General features: G+C 41.2%; 1 protein-coding gene across 1 annotated transcript in view; it reads left to right on the top strand.

Moving 5' to 3' along the window:
- The window catches only part of LOC124121145 (segment polarity protein dishevelled homolog DVL-3-like), a 57,337-nt gene that overhangs the window by 23,173 nt on the left and 12,506 nt on the right, over nucleotides 1-21,658 (top strand). The window contains exons 5-15 of the mRNA XM_048394670.1: nucleotides 8,127-8,262; nucleotides 9,337-9,430; nucleotides 10,019-10,088; nucleotides 10,549-10,636; nucleotides 10,892-11,020; nucleotides 11,293-11,513; nucleotides 12,045-12,176; nucleotides 13,754-13,918; nucleotides 14,720-14,737; nucleotides 15,629-15,910; nucleotides 17,876-18,082. Coding sequence (XP_048250627.1) covers nucleotides 8,127-8,262; nucleotides 9,337-9,430; nucleotides 10,019-10,088; nucleotides 10,549-10,636; nucleotides 10,892-11,020; nucleotides 11,293-11,513; nucleotides 12,045-12,176; nucleotides 13,754-13,918; nucleotides 14,720-14,737; nucleotides 15,629-15,910; nucleotides 17,876-18,082 — 1,542 coding nt within the window. The remainder of the gene's footprint in view (nucleotides 1-8,126; nucleotides 8,263-9,336; nucleotides 9,431-10,018; nucleotides 10,089-10,548; nucleotides 10,637-10,891; nucleotides 11,021-11,292; nucleotides 11,514-12,044; nucleotides 12,177-13,753; nucleotides 13,919-14,719; nucleotides 14,738-15,628; nucleotides 15,911-17,875; nucleotides 18,083-21,658) is intronic.

Raw genomic sequence — 21,658 nt, 5'->3', positions numbered from 1 at the left:
ATTTCCAAATTTCATAGAGTTAGAATGTCTTATCCAAAGTTGATGACATCATGGGGACACGTGTGTCCCACTCATCTATAGCGCTGCAATTCACTGTGGAAAGTCAAATCCCCTGGGCACGCCAGAATACTATGATTTGAATCCCGGTTTGTCTCGATTATGTTTCTGGGTTTGTCAGCACCATACCCGTACTCATGGGTTTCACCAAAATGGTTTAAGACCTGCATCACTTCAGGCTTTCCTCCCACATTAATCTGACACACTGTGATATAACTGAAATACTGTTCAAAGCACCATTAAACCCAACTCACTCACTCAGCAAAGAGTGAATGTTGTTAAATGCCGCAGTCAGCAATGTTCCCGATGTGTCAGGGAACAGTTGGTGAGTTACTGAATGTTTTAGACCTGTGAAGATCCGGGGTGGAATAGGTCTTCAACAACCCATGCTTGCTGTAAAAGGCGACTATGCTTGTCGTAAAAGGTGATTAATGGGATCGGGTGGTCAGGCTCGCTGATTTGGTTGATGCCTGTCATCAATCCCAATTGCGTGGATCGCTGTTCATGATGTCAATCACTGGTTTGTCTGGTCCAGACTTGATTATTTACAGACCGCTGTCATATAGCTGGACTATTGCTGAGTGCGGCGTTAAACAACAAACAAACAAAAGTGAATGTTTTAAGAGGATGTCTGTATGGGAAACTGGCACCTTGACTTGACTTGATGCAGGAGCTGCAGCCTGTCACAATGTTGTTGCAGCATGACTGATGACCACAGCTGCTGCAGCAGCCATGCTGTGTCTACAGCATGTACAGTCAGAGCCCCACGCTGGGCAAACTGGTTTAGGCTTCAGCTACACCATTCTTTCCCTGCTCATTCATTCTGCAGCTTACTGTTTATGCATATGCTCAATGTGAAATTGGTTTTAGAAGAGTTGAGATTTGTCACATTCCCAGACATTCTTGTGTGAGGATTTTAGATTTAATATGTATTACAAAAAGCGCTGTTATCGGTTTAGGGTATAGTGACAGAATATCATTTTTCACCAAATTATGTATTTTGGTTCATGAATATCATAAAAAAGACAATTTCCTGAGATGTTTCTACCAAATTACATCTTAGTCAAGGGAAGCAGAAAAGAAGCTTCATAATTACCATGATGATTAAACTGTGTTTGTGTAGCTAAAGATTGGAGCCTATCCTAGTTAGTTTCCAGAGATAGGATAATAGTGAAATGACGTAGCATTTGCCATAGGGTTAAGTACTTTCTGTTGGCAAAGAGAAGAGTTTGAAGGGAGGTATGTGTTACGCTGGAACACTTTCTCAACAAATAAATGCATCTGAGTTAATTTACATCTTCTTTCTAAGTCACAGACTATGTACACTTTACTTTTCTCCCCGTTCTAAATTGAATTTCATGCAAGTAGGCTTCTTCAAATAGAGCCACCATAAAGGCTGAGAATGAGGCATGAGAGGCAACACAATCGACACGTTGCCAGTTGGGGGCCACTTGTCTCATTATATGCCCCAGCCCCCCCCCCCCCCGACTTGGATGGGCTGCTGTCTGATTACACGAAAACATGAGGATGTTGAAACACTGGGAATATCTTTACAATGGAATCACAGGTTTGAACTCAATCTGTCCGCTGTATGGGACAAGTTTTTTCGGTCAGGTTTGTGTGGAACGGCACAAAGTATTTACCTTTTGAACTGCAGAACTCAGGTTTGAAATTACACGAGTTGCTTTTCGGAGAGAAAAAGTCCCAAGACCAGTACTTAACTCTTTCTATGGGGGAGTTAGAAATGTTGTATTTTGTTTAAGATGAGTAAGAAAGGTTTTATATGTAGCTTATGGGAATTCCTTGGCATGATGAGAATCATGCTTGTCACATTAACAGACTGAAATGAAAACCGGGTGGATATAGTGTATGACCTGGCTGATTGTGTGTCAGCGTCCATGGATCATTGTTCATGATATCAACCATTGGTTTGCCACAGTTGTTTACAGGCTACTGTGAAATAGCAGATGTATTGCTTTGATTATTGTATTGAATGCAGTGTTAAAATACATTGACACCAAAATGTTACGTTGCCCCCATATTTTCCTGCCATGGGAACTTAGTTTACAAATCCTAGATTAATCTCTAATGTTTCAGGTCATGCTCATAGGCTTAATCCTTGGGGCAGGGGTTATGACTCCAGAGTTTTTGGGTTGTTGAACGCCACTGTCAGCAATATTCCAGCTATGTGATGGCTGTCTGTAAATAATGGCACGTGGACCAGACAATCCACTGACTGACATCTTGAGCATAGATCTACGCAACTGGGATATGATGGCATGTATCAACCAAGTCAGCGAGCCTGACCACAAGATCCCGTTGGTCGCCTCTTACGAAAAGCATGGACCAATTCGAACCCGGATCTTTGTGGCTCCTGGTAGATGAATACATGGTGGTGGTAGTGTACATATGTTGGCACAGCAACATCAGACAGAATATGGACCAAACAGGTCCACTAATAAACTTGGGAGATATGACTCCGCAAGCTAGGATCAAAGACACCTAAGTTCATGATCTGGTGATGGTTTTTAAGGTCTAGGAAATACTCATCAACTTTATCTGTGAACTGTTTCTAGTGTACAGGGAATAGCATCACAGGAGGGAAAGTGGGAACTTATTCGGGGGGATAATACTTGTAATTTTCTGTAATGGAATGATCAATATTTTCATTGCAGTTCACAAATTGATATAACAAATGTCCGTGTTGAAGTGTAGTCCTGCACCATGACTGTGGAATATATGTATTTTATGAAAACAAAACTAATCTAGATTTATAGGAAAGCAAGTCTAGCCAGCTTTATTCCACATCAACATCAGGAAAATTATTTGTTTTACTTTTAGAGGAGAGAAATGTATTTTGTAATAAAAGAATTCATAGGCTATATGTTAGACTATGTTGAAAGGATATGGTGCCTCTTACAACCCAAGTACAATCTGGCAACATGACATGAAGAAATAATATTTTTAGAAAAAGTCCATATTTTTCTCCTTGATGTTTACAATTTTGGATGAAGAAAAGCATGGAAACATTTCATTGACACAAACTAAAATATAAAAAATAATCATTCGCAATTTTGTGTACATGTAAGATAAAAGGTCTGTATATTCCAGTGTCAACTCACCCCATGAACTCAAATAGTTTGTAAGTCAGCCATATAAATATTATTGATCCAGCCTGATAATGCTGATGGGTTGTACACTGGCTATACTTGGGCTTGTATTCACCCATCATTGGTGCTGTACCCACCAACCCATGGAGAAGGTCTATCTAGATTCAGCAAGGTTGGTTTTGTCTGACAAGGCCCAGAATCCCAACAGCTGCTGGTGATTCCCTGGTTGAGATGGCAATCACTGAATCAGTGCTGAGTAGAGCTGGGGATCTGTAGGCTAATGCCATGCTAATACCCTGTAATGGGGGATGAAGGAAACTGCTGGCACACATTGAGGTTGGCAGTGGGTAGCTAGATGTTGATCCTGCCCAGACTGCCAGTTAACCAGTCTCCACCCATGTCTGTAGTATTACACAGTAGGCGAAGGCTGTAGATAGTGCTAGCAGAGCCTGTGATGGGGGATTGTGGGTAGCTGGATTCGGATGTGGCTTTTGATGTTGCCCAGGAGGCATTCTAGCAAGTCTACAAATTCTATCATAGTCTTCCGACCATGCCTTGCAAGCTTCATGCTCCCCGTATCTCCATCCAACAATCCTTCACTTTCTGCCAGCTTCATCAGCCCTCAACTTTCCAGCCTTGTGTTCTTCCTTCTGACTCATTGTCTCAACCTTCCACCCTCAATCCTTCAGCCTGAGCCTCCCACCTTCAACCCTTGAGCCTCCCACCCTCAACCCTTCAGCCTCCCACCCTCAAACCTTCAGCCTCAGCCTCCCACCCTCAACCCTTCAGCCTCAGCCTCCCGCCCTCAACCCTTCAGCCTCAGCCTCCAACCCTCAACCCTTTAGCCTCCAACCCTCAACCCTTCAGCCTCCCACCCTCAACCCTTCAGCCTCAGCCTCCCACCCTCAACCCTTCAGCCTCAGCCTCCCACCCTTCAGCCTCAGCCTCCCACCCTCAACCCTTCAGCCTCAGCCTCCCACCCTCAACCCTCCAGCCTCAGTCTTCTTCGTCCCTCAACCCTCCAGCCTCAGCCTCAGCCTCCCACCCTCAACCCTTCAGCCTCCAACCCTCAACCCTTCAGCCTCAGCCTCAGCCTCAGCCTCCCACCCTCAACCCTTCAGCCTCAGCCTCCCACCCTCAACCCTTCAGCCTCAGCCTCCCACCCTCAACCCTTCAGCCTCAGCCTCCCACCCTCAACCCTTCAGCCTCAGCCTCCCACCCTCAACCCTTCAGCCTCAGTCTCCCACCCTTAACACTTCACACATCCACCCCCATAAAGTCTTGACCTTTTCTGTGTGGTGTTGTGATAAGTAAGAAAGACAGACTTTGGCATCAGGTAAACTAACTCGAGTTTCAGAAGCAATCATCCACCTCAAGGTTAATCTGACGCATTGTGGTTAAACTTAAGGGGTGTCCTCAAGATTTGATTATCTCCAAAATGTCTTTCTTTTAGCATTATTGTTACATCAAGTACCCATTACATTTTATGCTTGATCTATTTCAAACACAGGTCATATGTAAGATAGTTAGCAGTAGCCATTGTAAAGAGGGGCTGATACAGTAGCCGAGTGGTTAAAGCTTTCGCTCGTCACAGTGAAGGCCCAGGTTCGATTCCTCACATCGGTACCAAAAGTGAAGATGTCTCATGCCCCCTGAGGTGATATTGCTGGAATATTGCTAAAAGCGGTGTAAAAACCCTACTCACTCACTCATCCATCTGGCTAAGGATTGCTACAAATGATTGCTACAAATGATTGATACAAATGTTGGATGACTACTGAGAGGCTAAGAAGGAAGCCTTGTCGTCAACCCCAGGGTTGAAGTGTCATATATTAAGTACTTGCCTGTAACCAAGGTGATACGGGTCTTATGCTATACAGTATTGAGGGAAGATGCAACTTGACCCTAAATAAGTCCCTGGGGAGATGGTGTGCCTGTATGAGATTGTAGGCAGTGAAATCACTTGGCTAGATCAATGGAAGAATCTCTAGTGATTGCTGTTTGATGGTGATTGCCCTCGACTGATGGGGCAGTAACAACCCAATTAGGACGTGACTGTTTTATTTTTAGTTGAACTGTCACATTTTCTTCTAGATCCTTGTTGAGGCGACATTGATGGGGTTATGACCTTTGAGCTCAACAATCATCCTAATATTTGCCGGATTAATTTCTTTGCCCCAAGTGATTGATAAATCATCACAAATTGATTTGTCAAATGGATGTTGTATTCATTCAATGCTGTAGTATTTGTTGGAGTATGATTTCCTCATTGAAGAGTTACCCTGTACAAGTAGACTGAGTCTAATGTAAGTGACTTCTCTTATAATAAAGTTAGGCGGAGGGGTAGCCTAGTGGGTAAAGCGTCAGCTTGTCACCCCAAAGGCCTGGATTTGATTTCCCACATGGGTACAATGTGTGTCCCCTGCCGTGATATAAATGGAATATTGCTAAAAGCACTTCAACCCTAACTTACTCACATGTGAAGTCTCACACATCTAGTGCAGGGAACACCTCAATTCATGTTTCTGACCAACATGCAGTGGTCATCAAGTCTATCGAGTGTTATTGAACCAGACAGTCTGTATCATATTTCACACAGCCATCTATTGGTTTGTCAGATCCTGTCTTTGTCACAAGCCGACATGATATAGCTATATTCACTCTCTCTATAGATATAAAAACTGTCACGAATGACAATCAAGGCCTTTGTATCATAAAGATTTTCATAGTTTACTTAGATGGGATGATTGATTAGATATTGAATTCTTTCAACATTTTTCTATCCAAATGTGTATTCAACCACCTACACATTGTCATTAATAAGGCACATACAACCAATAGATGCTTTATTGTAGGTGTGGTGTAGCAGTGTTGTCGGTGAAGCTTCTAGACCCTTGAGACTTTGCTACTGGTCTGAATGCCAAGTCCAGTAAATAGTTCAATTGTTGAGTTTGCAATTTTAGCCAGTATTTGAGGCCTGTGTGGTAGATGTTCTTTCGGACTAGTCAAGCCTATGCTGTAGGTGTTGGTGTAGCAGTGAAGCTTCCAGACGACGCTGTAGGTGAGGTGTAGTGGTGAAGCTCCCAGCCGTTACTGTAGGTGTGGAGTGTAGGGGGACCATCTGGGACAGTCGGCTGGAATCAGGGCTTGTTACTGCTTGATGAATTGTGTGAAGAGCCTAATGAATCGTGTGAGGATGGGATTCTGCTCTGTAATCACCATCTTCCCTCCCTACTGACACATGCATCTGTTTACATTGAATCAGGACAGACATTCTCCAGCTAAAATAGAGACGGGCAAAAACTGTTGAACTTCTTTGTTTGTGTTGGTTGTGCATAGATAGGATTGTTGCTCCCAGTTTGGGGAACGTAGACCGCTGGTGTATTCTGCTCTCAAGAGCTGGGTTTGTTTAGACTAGCTTTGAAATGCTCGTTTGACTACCAATATCTCCTTTTGTTTCTGAACAGATAATACTTTCAGCATATTTATGTGGATGTAGAAATGAGACCAGTGAAAATATAGAGGGTCTAGTTTTTTCTCTCAAAACGAAGTTATTTTACAAAACAAATCACTAGTCAGAAATGAGTGTGGACTAGTTGTGTATGGCCAATGGTGTCTACCTCTGTATATTTCTCCCATTCCTTCTTGACTTTGTCCATGGAGAATGGTATGTATTGTACAGAATTTGTCCACAAGAGACTGGCTACAAAATGAGTAGTCATGACATAGTAAGAAAAACTGAATATTCCCTATGGTGTTTCTGGGCAAAATAGGCTTCAAGTTCCCTTGTGTCTGTCATAAGTGCTTTCAATTTTTAATTGACAGAAAAAAACTTGGCTTAATATTAGTGGAAACAAGAAATAATTCCACTTAGAATTCATTTTTACTGCTTTAAAACAATATTTTTTTTAAATTATTGCTATGACATTTATTTAGTCTTTAGGTTGGTGAAAGTAGCTTTCTTCTCTAAATATTTCCCTGGGTGGTGATCTGGGTTAAAATAGGTCCCCAGTACCCCATTTGTGGTCATAAGTGACCCTGTTGTGATACAGACATTTGAGGAATATACACATTACACCCTCAGGCCATGAGGTACACCCCCTGCACAGGCAGCCTGTCCTGTCCATCACCATGACAACTGGTGGGACAACTGGAGTTGGCAGACTGTCACTTTGTCACTGTCAGGGATGAGTGTGTACCGTGAAGCTGACAATAGCTCCACTAACGGCATTACCTCCCCTGTGACCTCACATGTTGTGTTCGGTCTGTGTCAACTGGGTAAGGTCACACCCCACTGACACGCCCACTGAACACACATCCCACATTAATGACTAAAGGACCCGTGAAGATCCGAGGTAGAATAGGTCTTCAGCAACCCATTCTTTTAAAAGGCAACTATGCTTGTTGTAAGAGGCGACGAACGGGATCGGGTGGTCAGGCATGCTCGCTTGGTTGATGCCTGTCATCGATTCCAATTGCGTGGATCGAGGTTCATGATGTCAATCACTGGATTGTCAGGTTCAGATACTATTATTTACATGATCATATGGCTGGAATATTGCTGAGCCGCGTTTAACAACAAACAAACAAAACAACAATAAACAGCTGGAAGAAAGACCTTAACACAGAATGTTCAGTCTCAGTTACATATAACATAAATAGAAACAGTAGAAGAAGTCAACTGACTAACAAGTGAAATTGCCAAGTTTGAATATTTTTTGGACATACTTGGTATGTGTTTGTGTTTTTCTACTGTGCATTAGGAAAACTGTGAGCTTGAAGTTTGATTTGTGTAGGTTACTAGTTACATCTTGAGTGGCTATAGATGCAGTTGACATCTATGTGAAAACATGGCATCAACTTCAGGAAAGGTTAAAAATGTGAAACTATCAGTAATAACTGGACATGAAAGGTTGGATCTTTTGTTGACACAAATTACAGTGGATGTGTTGTTTTCAGGTCCCCGAATTAATGGCCATGCAAAGCATGAACGACATCGAGAGCGGCCTCCCGGCCCCCATCAGTATGAGACATCCACCATGATGAGCAGTGATCTCGAAACCACCAGCTTCTTTGACTCGGAGGATGATAGCAGGTGAGACACCATGTAATTGTTGGCTTCGTTCAATATCACTGTACATTCTCGCAAAATCAGGTGCCCCCTGCCCTGATATTGCTGAAATATTGCTAAAACTCACTCACTCACTCTCAAACTGAACATTATAACAAGGGACCATCTCTGTGGTCCAGTGGTAGAGCGTCCGCCCGGAGAGCGGAAGGTCCTGGGTTTAATTCTCGGCCGCGTCGCACCAAAAGATGGTTCCTTTGTTGTTACCATGTCTGGCGCTCGGCATTAAGGGGCAAAAACAAGGACTAGTCGGCTCAGAGTTGGTGTACTGTGTCTGAGTGGGGTGTTAATGTTAAACTGTAGCATGGTATCTCAGTGAGCTAGCACTATCAATCAGCATCAGTCCGTACTAGAACAAGCCGACACACACATGCATACATGTACATGCACGTCGCTTCATTAAAGTGGACGAGACATTAAAATCAATTTGACCTCACCTTTTAACAAGGGTTAATTCGCTTGACAAGCTGTCGTACCATTGAGTTATGTATTGCATGACCAATGTCATTGAATACAATCTCCGAGCAGCGGCAGAAACTAACATTTTTAGTCCACTAGTCCTTGTAATGATAACATGCAGGCATCTTAAGGGTTCATAAAATTTCTGGCATTTTGGGAAGGTATCAATGAGGGGGGGAAATCTTCAGGTTCATAACAAATTATGGATGATAGAATGCATATGATATGTTGTGGTACGCATCACAATACCTGAATCATTATTGCACTAAATTACAACATGAAAGTCAGGCCAATACCCAACTAGTCCTCGTTAGTCAAAAGTTGGGTCCTTAACAAAAGTTGAGTAGTATATGTTATCACTATTAGGGTTGGAACATGTATCAGGTTAAGTTGTCTCCCCTAGGACCAGTTGGTCAACATGGCTGCTGGGTATGGATAATGGATGGCACATCGCTTGGGAACTCATGTATGTGTCTCTACCAAAATCAGAAATTCATTATCAGCCGTGATATAACTGAAATACTGCTCAGTGCAGTGTTTGGACCAGTGCACCAATCTGATCATTGTATTTTGTGGTTACAGGTTTTCAACAGTTACTGATACAACAGGAATGTCATCACGATATGGTCGCCATCGGAAACGGCGGAGGAGACATCGGCCGCCTCCTATCAGTAGAGTAAGATTATATCCTGATGTTATTTTTTTTTTAATATAAAATAAATGCTAATGTTGCATTAGTGTAATTGGGATATTTATTTGCTCACCAATCATTTGGGATATTCCCTTATTTTGATGCCTGGGGAGAAGAGGTTGCCAATTACCCAGGCTTGTAATAGAGCTGGATATATAGAGGAATGGGTGGTTATGTGTGACTGGCTGATTGTGTGTCATCATACCCCGACAGCATGATGTTTACCTAACCACCGGTTTGCTCCTTCAGACTTTTTAGTTACAGACCACTGTGCCAAAAACCTTCTAAATAACTATCTCAAACTTTGTAATTATTTTTCATAATGTGTTATTTGTTTGCACATGGTCTTTACTGCTCGAACTGAGCTCTTGGCATCATTTGCACAAATTATAGTGTTATTAAATGTGGCATTAAATCTTAAAACATGATTTTTCGAGTCTTGTGTTTCGGTGAATACTGAAAACTGTTGACGCTCTGGTCAGTTTTGGAAAGGGTTGGTTTGTAGACAGTTATTGCCATCTGATATTGAATTTGTTATTTTTGTGTTTATCATTGATCTGTGTTTTGTTTCAGGCTTCATCATTTAGCAGTATAACCGATTCGACAATGTCTCTAAACATAATAACAGTTACACTTAATATGGGTAAGTTGATGCACTGTTCAGTAGTGTCATGTCTCTTGCTGTTTACTTTGTAAATGGAAGAATATGCAGTTGGTATGCATGGTGTGCGGATTATCATCAGTTTGATCATCAGTAAAAGAACAGCTATACAACTAAAACTTCATGACATATGCCTTACCATTTGTCAGCAAACTGTTAAAGGCTCTGTCAATATTAACTTCAACATTAAGTAGATTTGTAGTTGCTAATGCTTCTTATCACTGGATGTGATTGGAAAGGACAAAAAGAAATATTCATGACCTGTAGATTCAAATTTGAGATCAACAGATGATTTGCATTAGTTAAGGTTGGCTTATGTTCAGTGGTGTATGTGTGTTACAATGATGTTGGTTTGTGTTACAGTGATGTTGGTTTGTGTTACAGTGATGGTTTGTGTTACAGTGATGATTGCGTGTTACAGTGATGTTGGTTTGTGTTACAGATACAGTCAACTTCCTGGGAATCAGTATTGTGGGACAGAGCAACAAGGGAGGGGATGGCGGCATCTATGTGGGCTCCATCATGAAAGGGTGAGTACGCCAGACTGACGCCTGTCATAATGGCAACACTGAAACTGGAAGATCTTGATATCCCTTGACTCTTCAAGGAACCCTTTCCCAGTGAAGAATTCCCATACTTTTTCGTAAGAGGTGATTAACAGCATCGGGTGCGGTGACTGGGTTGATGCATGTTGCCGTATCCCGTTGGTCAATGCTCACTGGATTGTGTAGTGACTACTTTATTTCAGTTATGTAAAAGAAGCCATTCTGTTTTCTTCATTACAGCGGCGCTGTAGCTCAAGATGGCCGCATTGAACCAGGGGACATGATTCTCGAGGTGAATGGTATCAGTTTCGAGAACATGAGTAACGATGATGCCGTAAGGACGTTACGAGAGGCAGTACAGAAACCGGGGTATGTTGAATACCTTGGCTTACTTGAATAGTTTTGCAATTTGTAAAGCTTTATTACAAATAACTGGAATATTAATCCTGTAGCTTTAAACTACATTCCCTCACTTAATAAGCTTTGTGTTAAAAATATCCAAACAGTATTCAAAAGGTATTTAATGTAGCAATTGGCAGATACAGTGTATAGTTGATGAATAGTTTTATGAGATGTTCAGATATTGCCATTATCCATTGGAATCACCTGTGTGATAACTGATTTATGTCATCTTGTTTCAGTCCAATCACACTAGTCGTAGCCAAATGTTGGGACCCAAACCCTAAAGGTTATTTCACAGTTCCAAGACAGGAGCCAGTTCGGCCAATCGACCCGTCGGCGTGGGTTGCACATACGACTGCGATGCGGGAACACTACATGGGGCGTGGCGGACCCAGCACCTCAATCAGCAATATGACGTCAACTAGCTCCTCACTCACTAGCTCTATACCTGAGTCAGAACGTAAGTTCATCCCTCTATCTGGAAGGGGTAGTAGGGAGATATCACTTTCCCAACTGCCCAAAACACATGGCCCCATACCTGAGAGCATCCTTCAGGCTATGGGACAGATTTGTTTCATTGTTGTTGTTTTTATCATTTGGGGCAAGAAATGGAGGTGGATTGTCTATTTCCTGCAGGGTTTAGGGTTGATGGGGGTAGCTAAGTGGCTAGAGCGTTCGCTCATCACATCAAAGGCCTGGGTTCTATTCCCCACATGGGTACAATGTGTGAAGCTTATTTCTTCTGTTATGATGTTGCTGGAATATTGCTAAGAAAGCAGCATAAAACCCAACTTGCTCATATGGCACTTGCTGGCTACTGAATACTATGTTAAGTACTTATGATTAAACTGTTGGGATTGTTGACGTATACATGCAAGAAACAATATACGTTGCTACATGACATTGCAATATGGTTGTTGCCCTTATAAACTGTACTTAATGGCTTAAGCACAAATGAAATAAAATTAACAAGCTATTTTTTTGTTTTCAGGGTTTGATGACTTAAATCTCACAGTGAATACTGACATGGCAACCGTTGTCAAGGCGATGGCACAGCCAGACTCAGGGCTGGAAATCCGAGACAGAATGTGGCTCAAAATAACGATACCAAATGCTTTTATAGGTATATATATATATATATATGTTTATATGTATGCTTCATGTTTTAGAGCAGAAAAGGCTTCAATACCAAGTGATTGTTGTTATGGCAACTAATTGGGAATCAAATGGCCACAATGGCTGCCAATTATGGATAGTCCTTTTGATAGTTTATCCCTCACAGAGTAGCTGTGATCAAGTTGATTCAGTGTTCCTCCATTGCAATATCTGCTTGATGAATGAGTTATCGTCTGACCTTCCCGAATAGGTTCAGATAGATATTAGCTTCCAATATATGGGCGACCCCTGAACATCCAGGTAGAGAATAGGTCTTCAGCAACCCATGCTTGCTGTAACAGGCAACTATGCTTGTCGTAAAAGGCGACTAACAGGATCGGGTGGTCATGCTCGCTGACTTGGTTCATGCATGTCACCGCATCACAATTGTGTGGATCGATGCTCATGATGTGAATCACTTGATAGTCTGGTCCAGACTTGATTATTTACAGACTGCCGTCATATAGCTGGAATGTTGCTGGGTGCTATGTTAAGCAACAAACAAGCAATATATGGGTGTATGTGCAGACAAACATGACTAAATCATTGGGCAATATATGGGTGTATGTGCAGACAAACATGACTAAATCATTGGGCAATATATGGGTGTATGTGCAGACAAACATGACTAAATCATTGGGCAATATATGGGTGTATGTGCAGACAAACACGACTAAATCATTGGGCAATATATGGGTGTATGTGCAGACAAACATGACTAAATCATTGGGCAATATATGGGTGTATGTGCAGACAAACATGACTAAATCATTGGGCAATATATGGGTGTATGTGCAGACAAACATGACTAAATCATTGGGCAATATATGGGTGTATGTGCAGACAAACACGACTAAATCATTGGGCAATATATGGGTGTATGTGCAGACAAACACGACTAAATCATTGGGCAATATATGGGTGTATGTGCAGACAAACACGACTAAATCATTGGGCAATATATGGGTGTATGTGCAGACAAACACGACTAAATCATTGGGCAATATATGGGTGTATGTGCAGACAAACATGACTAAATCATTGGGCAATATATGGGTGTATGTGCAGACAAACATGACTAAATCATTGGGCAATATATGGGTGTATGTGCAGACAAACATGACTAAATCATTGGGCAATATATGGGTGTATGTGCAGACAAACACGACTAAATCATTGGGCATTATATGATGCATGGGGTTCATTCATATCCTCCTCCTCCTCCTAACATGACTTCATTGAGTGAAAATACGTGTTAAACATTGATTATTACAAGAATGGCATTATTTGATAAAGAGATTATTTTCCTTGTGTGTGCGTCTTCTTGTAAATATCATGTGTTAGGAAAGAAGGATATGTATTATTCTCGCCATAGGCTCACATAAACCAATTGTTTATTCTTAACAAATGATATTTACAGTAAAGAAACCGCTCAACTAATAATCTAATAAAGACTGAAAAGGATGCTGAAAGAGTGATCTTGAATCAAGAAATTCGGACAAATTGTTGTGACATGATAATCAGGTCATTTATTCTTTCGCTCAGGTTCCGATCTTGTAGATTGGCTCTTTACGCACGTGGAGGGTTTCGCTGACCGGAGAGATGCAAGGAAATATGCTTGTAATCTGCTGAAAGCTGGCTACATCCGGCACACAGTCAACAAGCTGACGTTTTCAGAACAGTGCTACTACGTCTTTGGAGATCTCTGTGGTAAAGTTTTGTCTTTTAATCATTTTCAGTGTTCAAATCCAAGAGTTGCCTGATTATATTTCAGGTTTTGTCAGCACAATACCCATGTTCATGTGGTAAAGTCTACGGCCTGAATCATTTTGTGTTAACTTGTTAACATGAATACTGTTCAAAGTAGCATTAAGCAAATCTTGTTAACTCACACTGTTTAGCATTTCCTCTCACATCAAGCTGACACGTCATGATATAACTGAAATCCTGTTCAAAGCAGTGTTACAACACACTCACTCACCTGCTAATTTACGACATCATCTTTGGTCAGTTTTTTTTTAATTTCCATGATAATGTAGTGTGAATAGGGATTCCAGGTTAGAGTAGTCTACTTTAACCTTTGCTTGTCAACTAAAATTGACCGGGGGGTCAGGCTTGTGTGTCATCACTGTGTGACCTTCCATGGAGAACCCAGGTTAGAATAGGTACCCAGCTATGTCTGCTGGTGGTAAAAGGTGACCAAATGGATGGGGTGGTCAGACTCAGTCTTGCTTGATAGCGTATCATTGTTCCCCATCACAAGGATCGTTGCTCACAACATCAGTCACTGGATTGTCTGGTCCCGACTTGATTCTGTACAGGCTGTCATACAGCTGGAATATTGCTGAGTGCGGCGTTATCAGATAAAAGTTACACCCTGACACAGTGCTCATGATATTAACCAGTGGTTTGTGTGGCCCAGTGTATATACTGGTGTATAACAACAATATAATAATGACCTCCCATGTGGTGTATACAATGTTATATACTTGCTCCTCTCTCCTGTTTCAGGTCCTCCGCAGTATCCAGGTAAGCCTGCAGTCACTGATTGCATTTGTCACCTCCCATATCTCCTCCTTAATCAGTTGCCAGAATTCTAAACTACTTAAAAACAGTGGTGTCATTGGTGGGAAGTTTGGTATCACTATGTTGACTCAAGAGTATCACAGCATATCAGAGTATGGCAGTATATCAACAGACCTGTGAAGATCCGGGGTAGAATAGGCCTTCAGCAACCCATGCTTGCCATAAAAGGCAACTATGCTTGTCGTAAAAGGCGACTAACGGGATCGGGTGGTCAGGCTCGCTGACTTAGTTGATGCATGTCATCGATCCTAATTGCATGGATCGATGCTTATGATATCAATCACTGGATTGTCTGGTCCAGACTCTTTTATTTACAGACCGCCGTCATATAGCTGGAATATTGCTGAGTGCGGCGTTAAACAACAAACAACAAACAAAACTGTATATGCATAAGTAATAATATTAATGTTTCTGTATGTTTATTGATAAAACATTACTTATGATGACCTGGAAGTTATAAATTTAATGACAAATAAGAACGGCTGGCCCATTAATGGTTTAAATTTTCTGCCTCTTCATTGTCCATCTTATTACACATAAACGTTTCTGTGGCACTGGATTATTTATTTGGTATCGATATTCATAAATTTGTAAGTTGCTACCAAACGGTGGTCAGACTCGGCGACTTGGTTGATGGCGTGTCATACCCTGACACCGTGGATCGTTGCTCACGATCAATGAATTGTCTGGTCAGGACTCGATTATTTACACGTCGCCGCCATACAGCTGGAATATTGCTGAGTGCTGCATTAAACAACAAATAACAACAGGTATTATAGAAATAATGCAAGTTAAATGCTGGACAGCACTGTATATTCATTACTCCTTCTCCAGATCTGACATCGCTGAGTCTTGAAGACGTGGACTCTGTATCAGAAGCCGACCGTGACACCCTCGCCCCCCTGCCACCCCCTGCGTGGAACAATCAATACCCCTACAGCAGCTCCAACTACTTGCCCCAGAACCTCAGCTATATACCCCCCTACAGCTACACAAGCACTGACAACACCAGCTACGTCGGCAGCTTCGTCGACGGCATGCCGCCCCCACCTGTTGGTGCAGTGCCCCCTGGTGGTGGAGGTAATGGCAGTGCAGGGAGTGTCCATAGTGCATCAGGTAAGGCGGTGGTTGTGGAAATAGAATGTTTTTGGGTAGTATGTCTTCCTACTTATCATCCCTTTGAGGACGAATGGAATTGTCCGTTCAGATCCATCATCTATGGATTGATTCATTTTGGTGTAGGTTTCTTTTTTTAAAGAGAGTTTGTGTTTTATGTATCAACCTGTCTCCCCTTCAATGTAAATGGTATTGTCCATTCCTAGCCAAAAAGAATCCTTAGCTTTGTATATAATTGTTAGAGTATTTTGGTTATAGGGGGTTTGTCAATTTGACAAAGAAAGTTTGTGCAGAGAATCCAAAATTACTGCTGTTTTATTTCTCGCTTTGCTTTATTTGAGCTTGCAATTGAGACAAGTTAAAAGTATTTCATTTCAATTTGCTTAAACTTGAGTTCATGTTAAAGTTAAGATGTATTTTTCTATGTTCCCATTTTTATGATGAAAATAAGCATTTTGTCTCTGTTTATATTTATTGGCTTGCCAATTAGACATTAATGGCTGTGGGTGATTTGCTTTTACTAACCTAATATTTAGTCTTGCTAATGCTCAACTAAGTACATTCTTATTATGTGCCTATGAAACATGTGTTTGAATGTGATATATTAATATAAAAGAATGAGAACAATAAACAAATGTTGGTTGCCAAAGACCTCTTTGGCCATGACTAGTTGGAAATATTGACCGGGGTGGTTAATCTTGACCAAATATTTTCCATTTATGTTAAGATCATTTTCATTTTATTGAATGTAATCTCAAACTTTGAGGAATTTAAGAACTATAATTGGATGCGTTTGAGTCAAAGGGAGATAACTGTGGTGTTACTTGCTAAAGGAACATAACCTAAGAAATGGATTAAGTGTTCCAAGATATTTTGGACAACTATGTTTCTACTTTGCTAAAGAAACACTGCTATGAGAAACTGATTAAGCCTACAGGTATTATCCAAGATATTTTGGACAACCATGGTGTAAATTTACTGAAGAAACACTGCTTTGAGAAACTGATTAAGCCTATAGGTATTATCCAAGATATTTTGGACAACCATGGTGTAAATTTACTGAAGAAACACTGCTTTGAGAAACGGATTAGGCCTATAGGTATTATCCAAGATATTTTGGACAACCATGGTGTAAATTTACTGAAGAAACACTGCTTTGAGAAACGGATTAGGCCTATAGGTATTATCCAAGATATTTTGGACAACAGAGAGGACAGATGACCTGATGGTACTAGTTGTTGCTGTTGTACTAATGTGAAATTCAAAGGCTAACTTTGATTTGTTTGTTTGTTCCTTACTCTGCAGTAGCATGATACGGGCAAGTCCGTCTTACCGTTGCTTGCAACTCTTGCTTCCTAGCTGCTGCTTGTTTTATTTGCCACTTGTCACATTACCATGGTTGTCCTGGCGACACCTGCGTTGTCATGGCTGCATGTTGGTTGCTAGGTCACGGCCACACATGCTTAGTCTGCGAGACATTTCAGTCTGGGTCACATGACCTGCTTCTTTGCTTCAGAGCATCTTTCATTATTCATATTGGAATCTCTCACAAATTTTCTGATCTTTGTTGAACTGGTATGTGGAGATACTCTGTAAACGGATGCATTGTGAAGAGTAAGGTCAAGGTCGTTAATATGTATCTAGGATAAAGTATGGAGTCCAGATATAACAAGTGGTTAATTTGTAAACTAGTTATTTAAGATCTGTGGTTATCATTTGATTGTGATGGTGATTCATCAGTTCCGAGCATGTCACACTCACTCACTCACTCCCTCCCTCCCCACCCTCCCGGCATGACATTCACACACATCACGTCAAGCATGCTTCTCTGTGTTGCTCGTTATGCATGCCTAGTTGCTTGCACACTTCGCTTCATTCATGTCCCGAGTCTGGCCAGGAATGCCAGCTGTTGTACTGTGTTGTTTCAATATGTGTGATTTTCTTTTGATTTCCTGTTGATTTCAGTCGCTGCTAAAGACTGTACATGTTTAGTTAGTACATACAATCATTTGCGCAAGCTTTGGGAAAATAAGGATAAACAAAGTGCCCATCACCATCAACAGTCCTCCTCGTGTGATCCCCACCGGCGTAGCTTGGCGGAGCACACCGCCCACGCCATGCATGGGAGCAGACATCATATTGCATGGAGGAGAAATTCCTCGAGTAGTTTGGGTTTGTAGTCTTCTCCTTGCACTTCCGTCAACCCCCCTCCAAAAAGTTGACTGCTGATTGTTTGGTCACATGATTTGCCCTTCTTTTGTCCACCCTCAGTTTGAAATGAAACAAGTTTCGGATTTGTATTGACAAAAAACTTTACTTCTGTTTTTAAAGTCACATTATTAAATATGTGACTTTGATGGGGCATTTGCAAATTCCTATACTGTAACCCTCTCACTGAGATGCCTCTGGAAACTGACCAGCTTTGTGAGGCTATCAAATATTTTCTCGCCATGGACATCCTCAAAGTACTTGACAGTTGTGGCTTAAGTGTTAACTGATCAGTGACCTTGAGGTACTGTTATGTACATGAAGTAATGGTTAATAATTTGACTTGATAGTAAGTAGCCAGTCTTCAATGTTAATGTTTCTCTCTCTGAAATAATCATTTGACTGACACACCAGCAGGCAACTGAGCTACGGGGACCCTATCTAGATTATCCTAAACATAGTTGTAGATGTATTTTATTTCCATCATCAGTAACTGTATGTGTAGTTATTTAAATCAGTGTTTATGATGTACTTTATGTATTAGGGCTGGGACGAGTCCAAATTTACTACCCGGGTACCCGACCCCCTATTACCCGACCCTACCCGGGTACCCACTGCAAGTTTCAAGAGTTGGGAACAAAATGCCTGATTGGTAATTGTTTACCGCAGCCCTGGCTAAAAGATACAGATACTATTTAGATACATGTATCAAACAATCAGATCATGCGTTCGCTGAAGTTTACTGAAGCTTGTTCTTTGCTCAAACATATACAAGTCAAAAGGAATGTGTGCATCGTCAGAAGGAAATGCGAACATTAGCGACATTAGTGTAACCGCTGCGCTATAGTGAGTTTTTGTCATTTAACAATATATCACGTGACTAACCACGGGTCCGGGTAGTCCTGTGGGTACCCGGGTCCTACTCAGGACCCATCCGACACGAGTACCCGAGTTACCCGTCCCAGCCCTATTATGTATGTTAGAATTAGCCTGTTAGGTTTATTTGTCAGCATGTTGTAGTATGTTAGAACTAGCCTTTAGGTGTCTTTGTCAGCATGAAAGAAGTCAACTGTTTGTATATGTGGTTAGTATTAATAGATAGTGTTTTATTGATACAAAAATAAGGCATGCTTTTAAAGTTAGAAAAATGGCCCCATCCTGTTTGAGCATATTATGTGTTAGTAATACCATGATTAAGGCCAAACGGTAAGAGAATAGTCTTTGTAAAACAAACTGAGTACTTAATGGTATGGATAATTGTGAAATAAGTACTTTCCATAACTGCATCAGCTAATCTAACGCATCACACATACTGCTGCCACTAATTCCTCCGTCATTGCTACTAATGCTGGGTAGACAAGTTAACATCAATATTGAATTAACTGCAAGAGATCCTAATGGACATTGTGATATGCTGTGTATTTTACCGTTTGTAGTTTACTCCAAATTGTCATGGAATATGGATACTTATAAACCTGTCACAAAGCTATGACTTGATGGACTAAATCTTCAATATCGGACTGATTACACATGTTCAGGGCATATTTGTATCTCGTATTAAAATTAAATATGTGTCTTGAGAATAAGGACTTCATCCAATGTGTTTTAGACTACTTTCATGTCTGGTCAGTAAAGGTTTTAATGTGGATCATGTGGTGATACTGACCAATAAATTGATAAGTATGCTGTTGGCTGTGAAACTATCCTCTCATGCAGTGTAAAAGTATACAAAGGGAGATAATTACAAAATGTGTCAGTTAAAGGGGAGATAATTCCAGTCAGGAAGGAATATATAGATATTACAGATATTATTTTGGCTGACAATTTCAATTTCCTTGTTTCAAATCTGTCTCATGTATTATGTTCATTTTGTGGAGTCATGATCAGTCTCTTTCATTCATTGTCACAACATCAAGTTTTAAACTAAGTTGATTGTTTTCAAGAACAGTTCATTTGCTCTTTCTGCATGAAGAGTTCCAAGCAGCATTAAGTGAAGACATTTACCAAGTAGAAGCAGTTTTAGAGTTGTCTTTTCTTGATTGTCAGTTGTTAACTATGACCTGAGCAGTTGTTGGTGGAACATTTCATTGTTTTGCTAAACTCCTGTGCATGATGTACGAATGGTGTTGCATCTACAGATTGATCATCATAACATGGCACATGTAACAATATGTCTCCTGTCTGTACCTACACTGAGTGATATCTATCTTCCTTTGTGGAAGTGATACCTGCAGCTCACAAACTCATCAATACTGGCACATGCTACATAGATACTTATTATCAACTTATGGCACCGGCAGCTCACAAACTCATCAATATTGGCACATGCTACATAGATACTTATTATCAACTTATGGCACCGGCAGCCCACAAACTCATCAATATTGGCACATGCTACATAGATACTTATTATCAACTTATGGCACCTGCAGCCCACAAACTCATCAATATTGGCACATGCTACATAGATACTTATTATCAACTTATGGCACCTGCAGCCCACAAACTCATCAATATTGGCACATGCTACATGGATACTTATTATCAACTTATGGCACCGGCAGCCCACAAACTCATCAATATTGGCACATGCTACATAGATACTTATTATCAACTTATGGCACTGGCAGCCCACAAACTCATCAATACTGGCACATGCTACATAGATACTTATTATCCCCCGCCGCGCGAAGCGGGGGATATAGTATTCACGACCGTCCGTACGTCCGTACGTCCCACCTGTTTGTTGCCGCGATATCTCAAGAACTAAACACTGGATTGTCTTCATATTTGGAACTATGGTGTATATACAGACTCCGCAGACACCAGTCGGTTTTGGTGACCTTGATCCCATTTTCAAGGTCACAGCAGACAAATCTGCTTTTAGAGTTGGAAAACGGTGTTGCCGCGATATCTCAAGAACTAAACACTGGATTGTCTTCATATTTGGAACTATAGTGTATATACAGACTCCGCAGACACCAGTCGGTTTTGGTGACCTTGATCCCATTTTCAAGGTCACAGCAGGCAAATCTGCTTTTAGAGTTGGAAAACGGTGTTGCCGCGATATCTCAAGAACTAAACACTGGATTGTCTTCATATTTGGAACTATGGTGTATATACAGACACCGCAGACACCAGTCGGTTTTGGTGACCTTGACCCCATTTTCAAGGTCACAGCAGGCAAATCTGCTTTTGGAGTTGGAAAACGGTGTTGCCGCGATATCTCAAGAACTAAACACTGGATTGTCTTCATATTTGGAACTATAGTGTATATACAGACTCCGCAGACACCAGTCGGTTTTGGTGACCTTGATCCCATTTTCAAGGTCACAGCAGGCAAATCTGCTTTTAGAGTTGGAAAACGGTGTTGCCGCGATATCTCAAGAACTAAACCTCTCGATTGTCTTCATATTTGGAACTATGGTGTATATACAGACACCGCAGACACCAGTCGGTTTTGGTGACCTTGACCCCATTTTCAAGGTCACAGCAGGCAAATCTGCTTTTGGAGTTAGAAAACGGTGTTGCCGCGATATC

Source organism: Haliotis rufescens, unplaced genomic scaffold (assembly GCF_023055435.1).
Source record: "Haliotis rufescens isolate VD_foot unplaced genomic scaffold, xgHalRufe1.0.p SCAF_13, whole genome shotgun sequence".
Taxonomy (NCBI): Eukaryota; Metazoa; Mollusca; class Gastropoda; order Lepetellida; family Haliotidae; genus Haliotis; species Haliotis rufescens.
This window is presented reverse-complemented; position numbering and strand designations above follow the sequence as displayed.